At 37.6% G+C, this 16729-nt stretch overlaps 1 protein-coding gene across 1 annotated transcript in view; it reads right to left on the reverse strand.

Moving 5' to 3' along the window:
* GNB4 (G protein subunit beta 4) overlaps positions 1-15679 on the reverse strand; it is a 34545-nt gene extending 18866 nt beyond the window's left edge. The window contains exons 1-6 of the mRNA XM_008060465.1: positions 15580-15679; positions 6819-6857; positions 5817-5923; positions 3197-3260; positions 1310-1472; positions 52-118 (exon numbers count right to left, since the gene is read on the reverse strand). Coding sequence (XP_008058656.1) covers positions 52-118; positions 1310-1472; positions 3197-3260; positions 5817-5923; positions 6819-6857; positions 15580-15636 — 497 coding nt within the window. The 5' untranslated portion in view covers positions 15637-15679. The remainder of the gene's footprint in view (positions 1-51; positions 119-1309; positions 1473-3196; positions 3261-5816; positions 5924-6818; positions 6858-15579) is intronic.
* Positions 15680-16729: the final 1050 nt, after the last annotated feature.

The raw sequence follows: 16729 nt of genomic DNA on the forward strand, positions 1-16729 counted from the left end.
CTTATTACCACCCTGAAGCCCCAAATCACTGTTCTTCTGGAATAGACTTACCAAGTTGTGTCTCCTGAACTTGTAACAATTTGAATGTCATCTAAAAAACGACAGCAGGACAGATAGCCTACAGCAAAGAGAGTAGCAAACTTTAGGTTATCATTGGTCGATAATTCAGTTACCATAAGAAATGGTGATGTGTATTTTAAAAACATAATAGGTAACAAGTGTGTGTCAGAATAATCTTTGTCAAAGTTTATTTTTATTTTTTCTTCTCCCACCTTCCCACCTGTTAGTGTAATCTACAGTTCTGCTTTTAGTTCCTTTAAACTCTATGCTGTCTACAACTACATTGTATCAACACACACTGCCTAGGCATTTAACTGTTAATGACATGGTGCTCAACACTCTGAAAGTTACAAAGTTGAATAAGATGCAGACCCTGTCACCCAGTACAATTACCCAAGGAAGGGAGATACTCCTTTAACTGTGTTATGCACCTTGAAGAGATACTTTAAAACTATTGTGAGAAATGAGAAAACATCAGTGAACACTATGAAAGATGTGGCATCTGGATTTAGCATTCATCAGTGTTTCAAAATATGAAAATGGCAGTAAAACACATCATTCTAGAGATTTTATAAAAGCACGTTTGGACAGCAAGGTAAAAAAACCAGATGAACAGAAATCAGGTGAGTGGCAATAAATGCCTAATTAACACTGTTAACCAAATACTACACTACAGGACTACGGGTATACACACTGGCAAATAAAACAATCTACTACCCTAGTGAAAAACATCTCATCAATGTACTTGAATTACTGTCAATTATAGAACTGAGTACAGATGATCCCATAACTGTTATCAGGTAACAGAAAATAAAGAAAACTATACTTTGGAGTTTTTTTTTTTTGGTATGTTTTTCATTTACTTGAACTTTTTTGCAGGACATGTATCACTTTTACAAAATCAAGACAGCTATTTTTGAAAGAAAGATAAAATTATAGCCATTGCATGTATGATCATAAAAGTGACTGCCAGGCGTGGTAACTGACTCTGTAATCCCAGCACTTTGGGAGGTGGGAGGATTGCTTGAGTCCAGGAGATCAGGACAAGCCTTGGCAACACAGCAAGACTCTGACTCTTAAAAAGGTAATGTTTCCATGATTCACAGTAACTTCTATTCTTATCCAATTAGTCCTCAACCTTTAGCTAGCTGAGCACAATGTGTCACTCACTCACAATGTGTCCTTGATCAGCTCATTCTATGAAAGGAGTCTGGTTTGGTGGGAAAGAATACTATGTAGTGAAGCTTACCTGTGTGACCTGGTAATTCTCGGCTCACTCTCACATTACCCTCTCTGGTTTTTAAGTTATATATAGAGCAGATGTTGTCCAAGCCTCCACAGGCAACGTAATTACCGGAGGGAGCATAAGCACAGGTCATCACCCAGGAGGACCTCAAAGGAATAGCATGCATCTGCAGAACACAGACGACACAGAACACTATTACTACTACTATAAAAACAGTCATTTATGTTGTACCTCTATTTACAATTAAGTAAATATTATTAAAAATTAAATGTATTTAAGAAACATTAATCAAAGAAAGTAAAGAATGTAATGGCTTGAGAAAGCAAACAATGAAAAATAAGACAGAATGCATATAGAAATGCCTCTTTTTAAAATATTATCATTAAAGAAGCGTTCTTTTTAGCAACATTTCTTTTAATAGAACACGTTTCAATATTAATATAGACATTTGAAAAATTAAGTGTAAAATGTCAAAGACTCATGTATTATGGTGCTCAAAAGAGAAATTTACTCCAACATAACACTGAGCAATAAAAAGGAAGCTACTAAGCAAGTATCAGAGTCGATTAAACGGTTCTTCAACGAAGAGATTGCATTGCCATCCTTCTTGCTAACAGGCACATATTGTGGGATCTCATTCAAATGATGGTGAGAGTTTTGCCTTGATCTAGTCACACCACTGTTCGATGCCTAATCTATCCCAACAGCAATCATCTGAAGGTCAGATGGGAACATTTAAGGCATATGGGCATACCAAGGCTTAACAGCCCATGCAGGGAATTAGCACATGGCAGGATTACTACTGCACTTTCATTTAATCTCAAATAATACTTTTAAAATACAGTTTTGTTTTAGGTAAATATAACTGAAAGACAGTAGGCTTAATGCTGATTAACACAGAAAGCCTGTTATATTACAAAACTGCTTTTGCTTTAAAATCTCAATCAGGCTGAAGTTATTGTTAATTTCACAAAATACTATTTTCAGATGCTAATAAAAATACTGATATGTATACAACACAGATCATAATGGTGTTTGACTTATGAAAGTATCCCTGAAGCTTTTTCGCTAGCATGCAACGGCTGAAAAATCAGGGATATATTAAGAGAATCCAATCTTTTACCACCAAGAGAACTAAAGTTGTAATCTGCCTCTGAACCACTGTATCTGCTTTTCTTTTTTTGAGTTGGAGTCTCACTATGTCACCCAGACTGGAGGGCAGTGGCACACTTCTGGCCATGGCAACCTCGACCTGATGGGCTCAGGTGATCCTTTAGTTTCAGCCTTCCAAGTAGCTGGAACTACAGGCACGTGCCACCATGCCCGGCTAATTTTTAATTTATTGTAGAGATGATGTCTCGCCAAGTTGCCCAGGCTGGTCTTGAAACCACAGCCTGAGTCAATCCTCTCACCTCAGCCTCCCAAAGTGCTGGAATTATAGGCATGAGCCACAGCGCCCAGCCTGTACTTGGTAAGTATGCCAGAAAACACAAATCAACACCTGGAGTGGGTCAAAGGGAAGCTTCATACTAGCCATCTAACTCACTCACAACTAGAAATAAACATCTCAGGATTACTGTCATGTTGGGGAATAAGAATTTTTAAAAATTCACTTGTATGTGAAAATGGTACTCTTTTCTAATATTCAAATATAAAGTATGAGACTAAAGTAAAACACACTCAACAGTACTCCTGTAGTCATCTTTGGAATTTAAAAAAGAACCAAATATTAAAAGTAAACATAAAGACAAAAGAGAAGATCTAGATTACAATAAATAGAACAAATTTATCTTAGAAGGCAGTTTCAAAGTTTAAATAGAATAAAGGAAAGAACTGGTGGACAACACATCAAATAGAAGATTATTTAAAAGAGTTATTAAGAAATTCTACCTTATTTGTTGTATAGCTATCCCAAATAATTAATTTTCCATCTTGGGAAGCACTGACTAGTAGCCTAGAGGAACAAACACAAAAATAATTTGATCCTTAGAGGGAAAAAAATAGTTTAAATTAATTATGCATTGCATTAATGTAGAATAACTCAGAAAACAAAAATACACTTTTTCTAGTTAAAAACTCAGTACCGAAAAATGTTCTTCCAACTTTCAAAAAATGTATGCTGCATGCCAAAAATTGTGACGATAAATCATAAAACAAAACGTAGCAACTGGCTAAAAATGTTTCCAGCTATGATTCAACTTTTTCACAGTGATAACGTTTTAGTTACTATTCAAGATTTTGGTAGGTATTAGCTGACTGGTTTAGTATTTACTAACTCACTTAAATTTAATGACAATAAAGTACATATATGCCAACAATTCTATTTCATTTAATCTAAAAGAAGCAATTGAGAGCCTCTCGACGTAGCAGTACTATAGGTACAAGGTAGGCTATCTCTCATGATCGTGAGGCTTCTGCCACCTGGTGGAGATAAGACATTTACCCATACTTACAATAATAAATCAAATACGTGGAAACTGTCAGAAGACTGGCATATGATAAATGCCACAGAAGAAACAAACAATGACTAGTTGAGTTAAAAAAGAAATTTTAACTCGAAAAATCAAATTTTAAGAGCTCATGATAGGAAAAAGTCTGTATTCTAGAAGAAGGCTAAGTATGAATCAAATTTTAAGAGCTCATGATAGGAAAAAGTCTGTATTCTAGAAGAAGGCTAAGTATAACCAATGACCAGAGGCAGAAAAACACAGTGGCTGTTTCTGGAAGTTTTCATCTTCCAGGTGTACAGAGTTTGTGAGAAAAAGGAAAAATAAATTAAGAAAAGCAGACTGGGCCTCAACTACAGAAAGCTTTGCCAAGCTAATGAGTATGAACTTTTGCCTAAGTAATTATTAGCCACTGAATGTCTTGTTTTGTTTGAAATTTTTATCTTTTACCACAGTATCACATTCAGAAGATAGTAAAGAATATACAGTGAAAAAACTCACCTTCCTAGGCCTACTCCCAGCCACCCAGCTCCCTTTCCTATAGATAAATAGCATTGTCAGGTTCTTGTATAATAATCACTTTACACAAGGGAAGATCTGATAGTGGGGGATGGAATAGAACACAAGAAAATTCTTTAAAAATCAACTGGCACCATCAGCATGAGTTGAGAAGAACATTAAGTACAGTAATGAGCTGACCATCAGAATGGATAGGAAAACAATGTGGGATGGTTATTTTTTTTTGTTTTTGTTTTTTAGAGACAAGGTCTCACTCTGTTGTCCAGGCTGGAGTGCAATGGCATGATCATGGCTCACTGCAACCTTGAACTCCTAGACTCAAGCAGTCTTCCTGCCCCAGCCTCCTGAGTAGCTGGGACTACTGGTGTGGGCCACCACTCCTGGCTAGAGAACATCTTTAAGTAAGGTAAAAACCACAAACATTGTTTTAAGTTACTCTATTTTGATTAAATGTTTGCTATATTAACAGGCAAATTATTTTTATCTTAAACTTCTTTAAGAAAAAGAACAAAACATTTGGCCTGGCTTTATGTCCATTGTCAATTATATCATTTTCTATATCCCTCTAAGAGGCATATGTTCTGTATTACTGTACTCAAGTGTCTCACTTAGAGCAGCAAATGAGGCTTCCTTGGCTTAACAATTTTACTGTTTCCTGGAAGAGAAGACATGTGAAATTTCTATTAAAACATAATTTCTTGGTTTGGACATTTCCCAGTAAGGTTAACCGAACGAGTCAACCACTGTGGCAACAGGCAGATCTGCTAATGCCAGATACCCTGGAGAAAAGCACAGGCTGCAGTGTAATCCTATTGCAAGTGGTGAATCTTGATGACCAAACCATGACACTGCGGGCCAGGTGGCCACCGGATATATGCCTATACTCTCAAGAACATCAGACCAGCTCATTCGATCACATGCATTTCTGTGTGGGGGCCAGGAAAGTAAAAGATGCATTCAGTGAAAGTAACCTTGTTTCAGGTAACTCCATCGTTTGTGAATTTATGTGATAAGTAATTACAAGCAATATCCAGTAACTTGCAAGTAAAAGGAGTATAATAAATATTTGCATATTAACTGAAATTTCAAGGTTAATATAACAGTAAAAATGCTTTTGATATATTAAAAAACAAAGTCTAATAACCCACAGCGAAGGAAATGAGTCCACTTCTAAACAGTGGTCCTGAATCATTTGATAAAGGGTATTTCTGAAAGGCAAATTTATTTTCCATCTTAAAGGTTTTAAGCTTTTAAAGTGTCAACAAGTATTTTTAGTGAAATCAAAAGTGTTCATATAAGATGCATTCTCTGCAAACACTTCATAGTGCTTTTAAACAAAGAAAATATAAGTGATGATTCTTTTTTTTAACTTTTAAGATGTGGGGTATGATTAAGGGTTAGGTAAACAAATGTTCATTACACAGGTACCCTTGTTGATGAGATGTGCCCCCCACCTCTGGCCATTTCCTATTACCGCCAATCCCTAAGTGATGATTCTTAATGGAAATAATTCTGCTGACAGTTTGAAAATGGGAAGCACAAACCTTGAGTCACATCCCCAATGCATGGCATAGATTTTAGCCAGGTGGCCCCTCAGTGTGCGCCTTGTCCGCAATTGCATCCGACCCAAAGTGTCCACATTTGATGTGATCTTTTGAAAGCAACAGAAATGTTATTCTTTACCTTAGACAAAGCTGAGGAGATAAATTAAACTAGAAACACTAAGTCAATAGGTAAAAAAGCAGACAAAAAGTAAATTTACAGTAATTGTAGGTAATTTAATATATGTAATTCCACAGAGCTCAAAATGCTCATGAAAAATTATGATTCATTTAAAATAATCTTATGTGCTATTATAGGTAAGAATATCTTCTACAAACAATCAAAAAGAATAGACAGATCTCTGAACTTTAGTAAAACACCATCCACAAATAAAAATTCAGTAGCAGATGATCAAAGAATCAAACATGTATAGTTTTAATTGTTTATAAGAAAAGCAGTGTTATATTTGTAGAGCACATAAAGTTCTCCTTAATAAAAGGATCACTATTAAAACAAAATCTTCCTAAGAGTTTTTTTTAAGAAAATCAGAATGTGACAAAAAGAAACCACTTAAAAAGAAGCTTAGTCTATATGAACCTACAATATTTTTGTAGCATTTATTTTTTCACAGACATCTATTTTCTTTTTTTTGAATTTACTGCAGAAATGAGGTTTCACAAAGTTGCCCAGCCTGGTCTCGAACCCCTGGGCTCAGGCAATCCTCTCACCTTTGCCTCAAGTGCTGGGATTATAGGCATGAACCATTGCACCAGGCACAGACTTCTATTTTAACAGTATACTTAAAAAAAAAATTTGCACCTATACAGCAGTTGACAAATTACAAAGTGTTTTCATATAGAGAGCTCATGAGTTTTTTTTTGCAATTAAGTACTAATAGAAGACTTTGAATGTCATTTGCATCAGTATCAAGTTATTGCATGTGAGTTACTAAAAAGAAATAGTAAAAAAAAAAAAAAAAAGAGAGAGAGAGAGAACAACTTTACCTGGACAAGTGTTGCATCATTACATGCTTTTCTGGCATCCTGAAGTAAAGAAAGATGACAATAATGCATTTAGATATGAAAACCTCTAGATAGGACTAAAGTAACATTTTTATTGAAAATACAGATATGCTTTTTACTGTACTACATAATCTTTATTTTTAAAAATGTTTTTATCGAGATAAAATTCACATAACATAAATTTAATCATTTTAAGGTATATAATTCAGTGGTTTTTAGTATATTCACAATGTTGTACAACCATCACAACTAATTCCAGCACATTTCCATCACTCAAAAAACAAAATGCCATATATCCTAATTCCTTCTTCTCCCCCAGTGCTCAGCAGTCACTAATTTACTTTCTTTCTCTTTGGTTTTGTCTACTTTGGATGAAATCATACAACATGCAGCCTTTGGCGTCTGGCTTCTTTACTTTTCAAGATCCATCTGTGTTGTAGCACGTATCAGTACTTCATTCCTTTTTATGGTTGAATGATATTTTATTGTGTGGATATTTTGTTTACCAATTATTATTATTATTAATGAAAACTGATGAACACCTCATTTTTTTTCATATTTTGGCTATAATGAATAATGATGCTATGACCATCTATGTACAGGTTTTTATGTGTATCTATGTTTTTGGTTTTATTTTAGTTATTCATTTATTTTTTAAAAATAGAGACAAGGTCTCACTATGTTGCCCAGGCTGGTCTCTTGGACTCATGTGATCCTCCTGCCTCGGTCTCCTAAAGTGCTGGGATCACAGGTATGGGCCACCATGCCTGACCATTTTAAACTCTCTTCGGTGTATACCTAGGAGTAAAAACAGGGGGTGATATTGCAACTCCACATTTAACTTTATGAGGAACTACCTGACTTTCACAGCAGCTCTGCACCATTTTACATTCCCACCAACAATGTCTGATGATTTAAATTTCTTTGCATCTTCACCCACACTTGCTATTGTCTGTTGTTTTTTTTCTTAATTATAGCCACTTTCGTGGGTGTGAAGCAGTATCTGATTGTGGTTTTGATTTGTATCTCCCTAATGATTAATGATGTTGAGCATCTTTTCATAAGCTTATTGGCTACACACACACACACACACACACACACACACAAACGCGCGCACGCATGTGTGTTTGTATGTATGCACTGTCTTTGAAGGAATGTCTATTGAAAGCCTTTGCCATCATTGAAATTGGGTTGTCTTTTTATTGTTCAGTTGTAGGAGTTCCATATTTATTCAGATACTAGAGCCTTATCAGAGATATGATTCACAAATATTTTCTCCCTGTCAGCTGTCCTTTCATTTTCTTTATTATCATTATTTTTAAATTTCAGACTCAGGAGTTACACATGCATGATCATCACATGGACATATTGTGTAGCAGTGGGGATTGGGTCTCAGGTGCCCCATTCCCCAGAGAGTAAACATTGAGTCCTGGAGGTAGTTTCTGAACCCTAACCCTCCTCCCCTTATTGGTGTCTCCAGTGTCTGTTATTTCCATCTTTGTGACTCTTTATTTCTCACATATGAGTGAGAACACGTGGTGCTTAGTTTCCTTCTTCTGAGTCAGTTTACTTAGGATGATGATCTCCAACTCCATTCATATTGCTGCAAAGGACATGATTTCATTCTTTTTTATGGCTGCCTTTTCATTTTTCTTGAGTGTCCTTTGACACAAATGTTCTTAATTTTGATGATGAAGTCCAATTTATGTTTCTTCTTTTGATGTTTGTACTTCTGATGTCATATTTAACTGGTGCTTAATTCAAGGTCATGAAGATTTATAATTATGTTTACTTATAAAAATTTTATACTTTTAAATGTTACACTAAGGTTCCAGTTTGTGTTCATTGTTGCATATGGTGTGAGATAGGGAGTGCAAATTCAGCTGTCCCAGTATCCCTTGTTGAAAGTATTATTCTGGGCTGGGTGTGGTGGCTCATGCCTGTAATCCCAGCACTTTGGGAGGTTAAGGTAGAAGGATCATTTGAGCCCAGGAGTTTGAGACCAGCCTGGGTAACACAACAAGACCCTGTCTCAAAAAAACAAAACAAAACCCAACTCATCTTCGACTAAGCCACCAATAACAATCACTGGGGAAAGGAGACCATCTTTAGCAAATGGTGCTGGGAAAACTGGCTGACCACATCAGAAGAATGAAACTGGACCCCCACTTATCACCACATAATAAAATAAACTCAAAATGGATCAAAGACCTATACGTAAAAACCTCAAAGTATAAGAACCCTAGAAGAAAATGTAGGAAACACTCTTATGCCCATTGGAGTAGACAATGAATTCTTGACCAAGTCCCCAAAAGCAATGCCACAGAAGCTAAGATAGACAAATGGGACCTCATCAGACTGAAAAGCTTTTGTACAACAAAAGAAACCATTAGAAGAGTAAAGAGACAACCCACAGAATGGATAAAAATATTTGCAAACTATGCATCTGACAAAGGTTTAACATCTGGGATCTACAAGGAACTCAAACGAACTAAATGGAAAAAAGCAAACAGCCTCATTACAACGTGGGCAAAGGACATGAACAGACGCTTCTCAAAAGAAGACATACAAGCAGCCAACAGACATATGAAAAAATGCTCAGCCTCACTAACTAATCATCAGAGAAATGCAAATCAAAACCACACTGAGATACCACCTAACTCCAGTAAGGATGGCTGTCATTAAAAAATCAAAAAACAACAGATGCTGGTGCTGGTGAGGAGAAAAAAGGAATGCTTCTACACTACTGGTGGGAGTGCAAGCTAGTTTAACTTCTATAGAAAGCAATGTGGCAGCTCCTAAAAGAACTAAAAGTTGAGCTTCCATGCAATCTAGCAATCCCTCTCCTGGGAATATACCCATAGGAACATAAATTGTTCTGCAAAAAAAAAAAAAGACACCTGCACACACATTCATTGCCACGCTAGTCACAATAGCAAAAACATGGAACCAACACTCCTGCACATTGAAAGTGGACTAGATAAAGAAAATGTGGTACATATACATGATGGAGTATTATGCAACCATAAAGAAGAACAAAATCATGAACTCTGCAGCAAACCGGATGAGTTGGAGACCATCATACTAAGTGAACTATCACAGAAACAAAGAACTGAATACATGTTCTCACTCATAAGTGGGCCTTGAAAATTAGTCACATTAGCACAAGGGAGGGACAGGCAGTCACTGGGCACTGCTAGGGGAAGATAGGAGAGAGGAGGGTGGGGGGCACATGACAACCCAGAGCATACTTGGGTCATTACCAGGGGGAGTGAGAGCCAGTTAGAAGCCCAAACTTCACCTGCATGCAGCCTACTTATGTAGTTAATCCTCATTGGTATCCCATATTTCTATAATGAAATAAAAGCAAACAAACAAAAAAGAAAAGACTTTTCTTACCCTATTGAATGGTCTTGTACCCCTGTTGAAAGTCAATGGATCATAGATATATGGACTTGTTTATAGCCTCTCAATTCTGTTCCATTGTACAAATATACTTTTGGTTTATGATTAAAAGATTTTTTTAAAAATTGTATCCCCTGATTAAAAATGATATAGGTTGATTTAATAAGTCCCTAGTATTCAGAATTATATTTGCTACTAAGCTTTAGTAGAAGACAAGCGCTTTGAGTTCCCTTATATTTGTTCTGGTATCTAAAAGTTGAAGTGGTAGGAAGGATGGTTATAGTATATGTCACATCATTGCAGAAAAAAATGGGGGAAAAAAAAACACTTCTTCAAAATGCTTTGCAAATGCACTGCATACACATGCTTAATATTAAACAAAATTTTAGGTCCTATATGCAAAAATAATATCTAAGGAAAATAATTTATTATGTAACAGGCAACAATTTACACTAAGCATCTCTATTTGTATATTAAATTCCCTACATGTACGTAGGTATTTATACCTAAGAATTATAAAGCAGCCTTTCAAAGTAACCTCACATTTTCATACAAATTGAAAGGAATTCTCAAAAGGAAGGCAGTGAAACAGAAATTAACATAAGGCAGCAAAGAACATATTTAATAAGGAACAAAACATTTTAGGTCCAATTTATCAGTGCATAACAAATTTAGAAGATACATATACACAGAAAAAGAGAAATGCAATTAATCCTTCCTGTTAGCCTTAAATTTTTTCCCTCACAAGTTAGGGAAGCATCCCTGTTAACTTCACTTTTTCTCTACGGTGCCTCGTACCACAGACTCCTGAGCAAAAAGATGGCACACTAAATCTGTTGAATAAATGTCCCAAATAAACAAATTGTTCCAGCCAGCCAAGTGAAAAATATCTGCCTCTGCTTGCAACAAACACTGGGTGGAAGACATGATCTTTTAGGCTACCCTTTCAACCTATTTATAAATACCTAGAATACTTCTACGTAAGGGTGTTCACAAGTAGTTGCACAAACATATGACTTGATGCTCTCATTTTTAGCCAAATTGTGGGTTTAAAGACCTCATTTACCAAGGAATTAAAAATTTAGCCCAATTTGCTACAATGAAATGAACTTCCAGAAATGATAGTGATGGTCTGAGCGATGTTCCAAAAATGGTGGAGTTTAAGACTAAATTCTAAAAAAAGGCTCTCTGATTCCAAGTCTTATGAAAATGAACTATCATTCTTTAGGCCATATTTCTTGATTTAGTCATTTAACACTATATGTCAGGCACTATTCTGTTCAACAGACAAATAAAAACATCTCTTCCTTGACAGAACTTACATTAACACCAGTAATACATTTTAAAAACTGCAAATGAAAATTACCGAATGTGAAAATTGATGCCAAAAATTAAAACATGATGTTGCAATACAAAAATTCTTTTTTGCTGTTGTTCCAATATAACTTTAATTCCAGAGACAGGAGGCGAGCCAGATTCAGCTCCTGGTTTCTAGTTGCTTAACCCAATTTAGATTTACTAATTGTTAGTTTTTTCTTTTCTTTTCTTGCCATTTTTGTTTTTTCACATTCTCAGTCCCTTTCCCACCCCCACATACATATATATGTGTGTATAGAAATATGCATTTGTAATTATTTTTTAGCCATTTAAAGATAAATTGCAGATATTTGCAATACAAGGATTCTAAAAATATCTTTAGCATCAGTTACTAGATTCACACTGAGATCTTAGTCTTATGAACATACTATTATCCATTATAAAACTGAATATGAAAGAAGTATTCCAAATTGAAGGTTGAATTCCATACTATCTACTATAACAAAAAACACAAGAACTAATATTAACATTTTTGTGCAAAAGAAAGGAAAGAGGGCTGCTTGGGACCAGGAGTTTGAGACCAGCCTAGGCAGCAGAGCAAGACCTCGTCCCTACAAAAAAATTTAAAAATGTGCCGGGCACGGTGGCATGCACCTGTAGTCTCATATGCAGGAGGCTGAGGTGGGAGGATCACCTGAGCCCAGGAGGTCAAGGCTGCAGTGAGCCGTGGTCGTGCCACCACACTCCAGCCTGGAAACAGAATGAGATGCTTGACTCAAGAGTACATATTTTTTGCTTCAACTAAAAAAACCCTAACAATTATGGAAAAAGCATAAACTGTTTCCTCTAATTGTATTTAATTTAAATCATCTATTGCACCAAATAGCATACATTTCTATTATACCATATATTTACACCATAAATTAGGTAAAAATATAGTTAGATTATATTTCTGGCAGAGTGAGGAAAAGAGGGAAGGGAGGATTTTAAATATAGTGTGATTAAACTGGGACAATAAGTACTGGGAATTTTACATACATGTGGTTACTTGAAATCATAAGAGGAGACGATTCAGTGAGCACCTGTGCCCATGACATTGTGCTTGAGATGCAGGTCAGACAGGCAGATGCAAAATTTTCCATTCAAGTACAGGTAGTAAGGCCACATGTACTTTGGTCAGCCCTGAAACAGAAATCTAATGTGCTGTGTGGGTAAGGAACTGCCACTCGTTGGCATCAGACTAAGGCCCTTACTGTTAGTTCATTTAATCCTCTACACAAACATGTAAAGTGAGCAATGGTATTCTTGCTTCACAGCAAAGAAACTGATCATCAAAAAAATTAAAAATCTTGCCCATGGCCACAAAGTCATGAAAAGGCAGTGTCCACACACGCTGAGGCCATGTCATGCTGCCTTCTGATAAAAAAACAAATCCAAGCAAAAGACTCTTGTAAGGTTTTTTAGAGGAGGATTAGACCCAATAGATAGGATTCCCAAAGAGTAAAATTGGACCAGAGGAAGCATAGTACCAGGCCAAGGAAACAACTTGATAAAAGCCAATGAGGAGTTGGGCATGGTGGCTCATGCCTGTAATCCCAGCACTTTGGGAGGCCGAAGCGAGAGGATTGCCAGAGCCCAGGGTTGGAGACCAGCATGGGCAACTTGGCAAGAACATGATTCTACAATAAATAAATAAAAAAAAATTAGCCGGGTGTGGTGGCGTGCATCTGTAGTTCCAGCTACTTGGAAGGCTGAGATGGAGGGATCACCTGAGCCAAGCAGGTCAAGGCTGCGGGAGCCATGAGCGTGCCACTGCACTCCAGCCCAGGCAACAGAGTGAGACTCTAACTCAAAAAAACCAACAAAACTAACGACGTGGGAAGGAGTAACATGTCTTCAGGGAATGGCTACAGCATAGGCTGCAGGAAAGGTTATTTGCTGCCATGTAAGGTTGGGAGGCAATGCTGCAGCACGGGCTTGGAAACTGAAACCCAACTGGTCTGAATCCTGGATCTACTACTTATGCATTACTTTGGCAGGTTATTTACTCCATTTTCTCAGCGAGTCTCCATTTCCTCAACTAAAAAATGAAATGACACCATCTACTTCACAGAGTTGCTATGAAGATTAAATGAGATGGGCGTGTGACCACATGGCCTGGCCAATCAGTTGCTCCTGCTCAGTATCCCAAGTAAGTGACATAAAGTGAAGATGGCAGAGAACTTGTTCTGGTGATGGCAGTAACATCTGACTCAGAGATTAGCCTGTGAAGCCTTCTCTGGTCATCCCAGCCCAAAATAAATCTCTCCTTTGTTTTGAAAGTTTTGTTCAGGGACCAAAGGTGGCAACTCAGAGTTCTTATTCACATCTAAATCATTAACTTCCTTGAATCCCCGGCAGTAAGTCTGGCTACGACTTCACTCCACTCCGAACCAACACTTTTCTGGTGAACGTTCCTCCTCTATCCCTAGTTTTTCCTAAACTTTTCTTCTTTTTTCTTGGAATATCTCTGTATAGATTTTTCTCTTCATTTTTTGTTTTTTCTTTTTTGGAGACAAAGTTTAGCTATGTTGCCCAGGCTGGAAGAGCAGCGGCTATTCACAGACAGGATCATGGCATACTGTAGCCTTGAACTCCTGGCCTCAGGCGATCATCAGCTGCCTCAGCCTCCCAATTAGGTGGGAACAGGTGCATGCTACCGCACCACACCCAGCTATGCTTCATGCTTAAATTAGGCAACTTCTTCAGAGACAGCAATTGCAAAAGCTTCATTCTGGGACTGGCCATAACTGTGTTCCAAGTTATCAGCAATCATCCCTGCTTGTATTTGTTGTAAGTTGCTTTAGCCTTTACTTTTTCCTGGGAAAAGTTAGGCAGCTGCCAGGCTACTAACAATTCAGTCTCCTTCCTCCACCCTGCTCACCAATAGGCTTCCTACTGTTGGTGGCATGTCTGTATCCTTTCACTTTTAGTGCTGACTTCCTTGATATTTCCCAGTGCTAACAAGGTCCAAGGAAGCATCTGTTTCCATTGCTCCACAGCAGGGACTATGGGTGCTGTCCCTGGGAGAAAGCACCCTACTTGGTGTGAGACTGACAGTTGCAGGTGTCTCCTCTCATAGCCTGCCCACAAGCTGCTGCTTTGCTGAGTTCGGCAACTCTTTTTTTTTTTAAATCTCACTCCTTCGCCCAGGCTGGAATGCAGTGGCATGCTCACGGCCACTCCAGCATTGACCTGCTAGGCTCCAGCGTCCTTCTGCCTCAGCCTGCCAGGTAGCTGGAACTACAGGCACACGCTACCACCCCTGGCTAATTTTTATTTATTGTAGAGACGAGGTCTTGCCAAGTTGCCCAGGGTGGTCTTGAACCCATGGGCTCAGGCAATCCACTCGCCTCAGCCTCCCAAAGTGCTGGGATTACAGGCTGAGCCACCGAGCCCAGCCTAGTTCAGCAACTCTTCCCCATCCATTACAGTTTCAAGTTTTAAGTGTTTTTAAAATTTTGTGAAAGCTGCATTTTCTATTTCTTATCCTCTTTACTGTTTTAGTTGATTTCCAAGAGCAAAAGAAGTCAGACATGTTCTGATTCTGCTACTAATTTTTAATGTTTTTCTGCAATCCAATGTTATAGAAGATTAATATTTTCCTAGTGGATTACAATGTAATAATATCTACCTCATCATAGTCTATCAAAAATCTATTATTTCAGGTGTGTGAATAAGAAAAAAATTATATTTGTCTTTCAACTGGAATTACAGATATGCCATTTACTTCTTAGAGACACGCAAGTCACTCTTCTATGAGGTACTCATTAAGAATGACTTCTGGAGAGTTCCTTAGAGGCAAGATGAAAACAAACAGGCCTTAGTTCTTGCTTCACATGTAAGAAAAAAAAAAACAAATAGACCATTCCTAGCCTTATACGTTATTTAATATATATAAACTGATAAACTAATAAGCTAATTTTATACATTGCTGATATAAAATACAAGTGCTAAAAGTTCAAATAGAAAAAGTTTTTACCTGAATCTGATTCCGCAGTTGTTCTGCTTCCTGCCTCAACTGTTCCAGTTCACTCATTTTTTGAATCTGTTAGCTCAGGAATTAACAAGTGAAAGCAACTATTAAAAGAGAGAGAGAGAGAAAGAGAGAGAGAGTCAGTTCTCCACTTACATCTCAATCTACTTTAATACTGACATATAACTTCTTTTTGGTCCTTCTGAAACTCAATTGAGACAGTCAATTATTACTGGAACTGAAAGTTGCTTAGTAAATATATAAATCTAAGTTATTTACTGAAGGGATTTATGCAAGAACGTGATCAGAGGATGGAAGAGAAATCCTGAGTTGTATTCAAGACTGAATTATGGTACTAGAATGGAGTCCAGTTTAAAAAAAAAGACTTCATAAAAGCTCAGAGGGCACTAAGAGATATCAGCACTTGGATGCCTGGGTAGGCACCTCAAACATTTCGTCAAAAGGAACCCCACCTTACCCCTAAGACTTCCCCTCTCAGTAAATGGCAATTCCATCCTTCCAATGGTTTAAGCTAAAAATCTGGGAGTCATCCTTCTCTGTTTCTCTTAGACCTCCTCCATCTACTCCATCAGCAAACCATATCAGTTATTCCTTAAAAATATACACAAGCTCTAATTCCGGTTACCTCTGTTTCTAAATACCTGGGTCCAAGCCACCATCATCCCTTGCCTGGCCTCCTTTCTAGTGCCCTTGACCACTCTTCAATCTAGTCAAAATAGAGCTACTAGACATCCTTTTAAAATGCAAGTCATGCTTCCGCTGTAAATGCTCCAATGGTTTTCCACTCCACTCAGAGCAAAGTGGAACTCTATCCTGCCCTATACAATCTCTTACACACACAAACACACACACCCTCCGACCTCATCTGTTACCCTCTCACCCACTCTGCTCCAGCTGCTCAAAAACTTCTGTGATTCTCCCTGAGCACACTAAGCAGGCTCCAGCCTCAGTGCCTTTGCATCTGCTTTTCCCTCTGCCTGGATCACTCTTGTTCCTGAGATTTTCATCACCTGCTCCCTAACATCTGCTCAAATGTGACCTTCCCAGCAGGGCCTTTGCTCCCCCAACCACACTTCTCTCCAGGTCCCGCACCCTGTCTTATTTTTCACTGTAAGACTCAACACCATCTAGCATG

The sequence above is a fragment of the Carlito syrichta genome, unplaced genomic scaffold (genome assembly GCF_000164805.1).
Source record: "Carlito syrichta isolate Samal-C Ts95f unplaced genomic scaffold, Tarsius_syrichta-2.0.1 Scaffold92608, whole genome shotgun sequence".
Classification (NCBI taxonomy): Eukaryota; Metazoa; Chordata; class Mammalia; order Primates; family Tarsiidae; genus Carlito; species Carlito syrichta.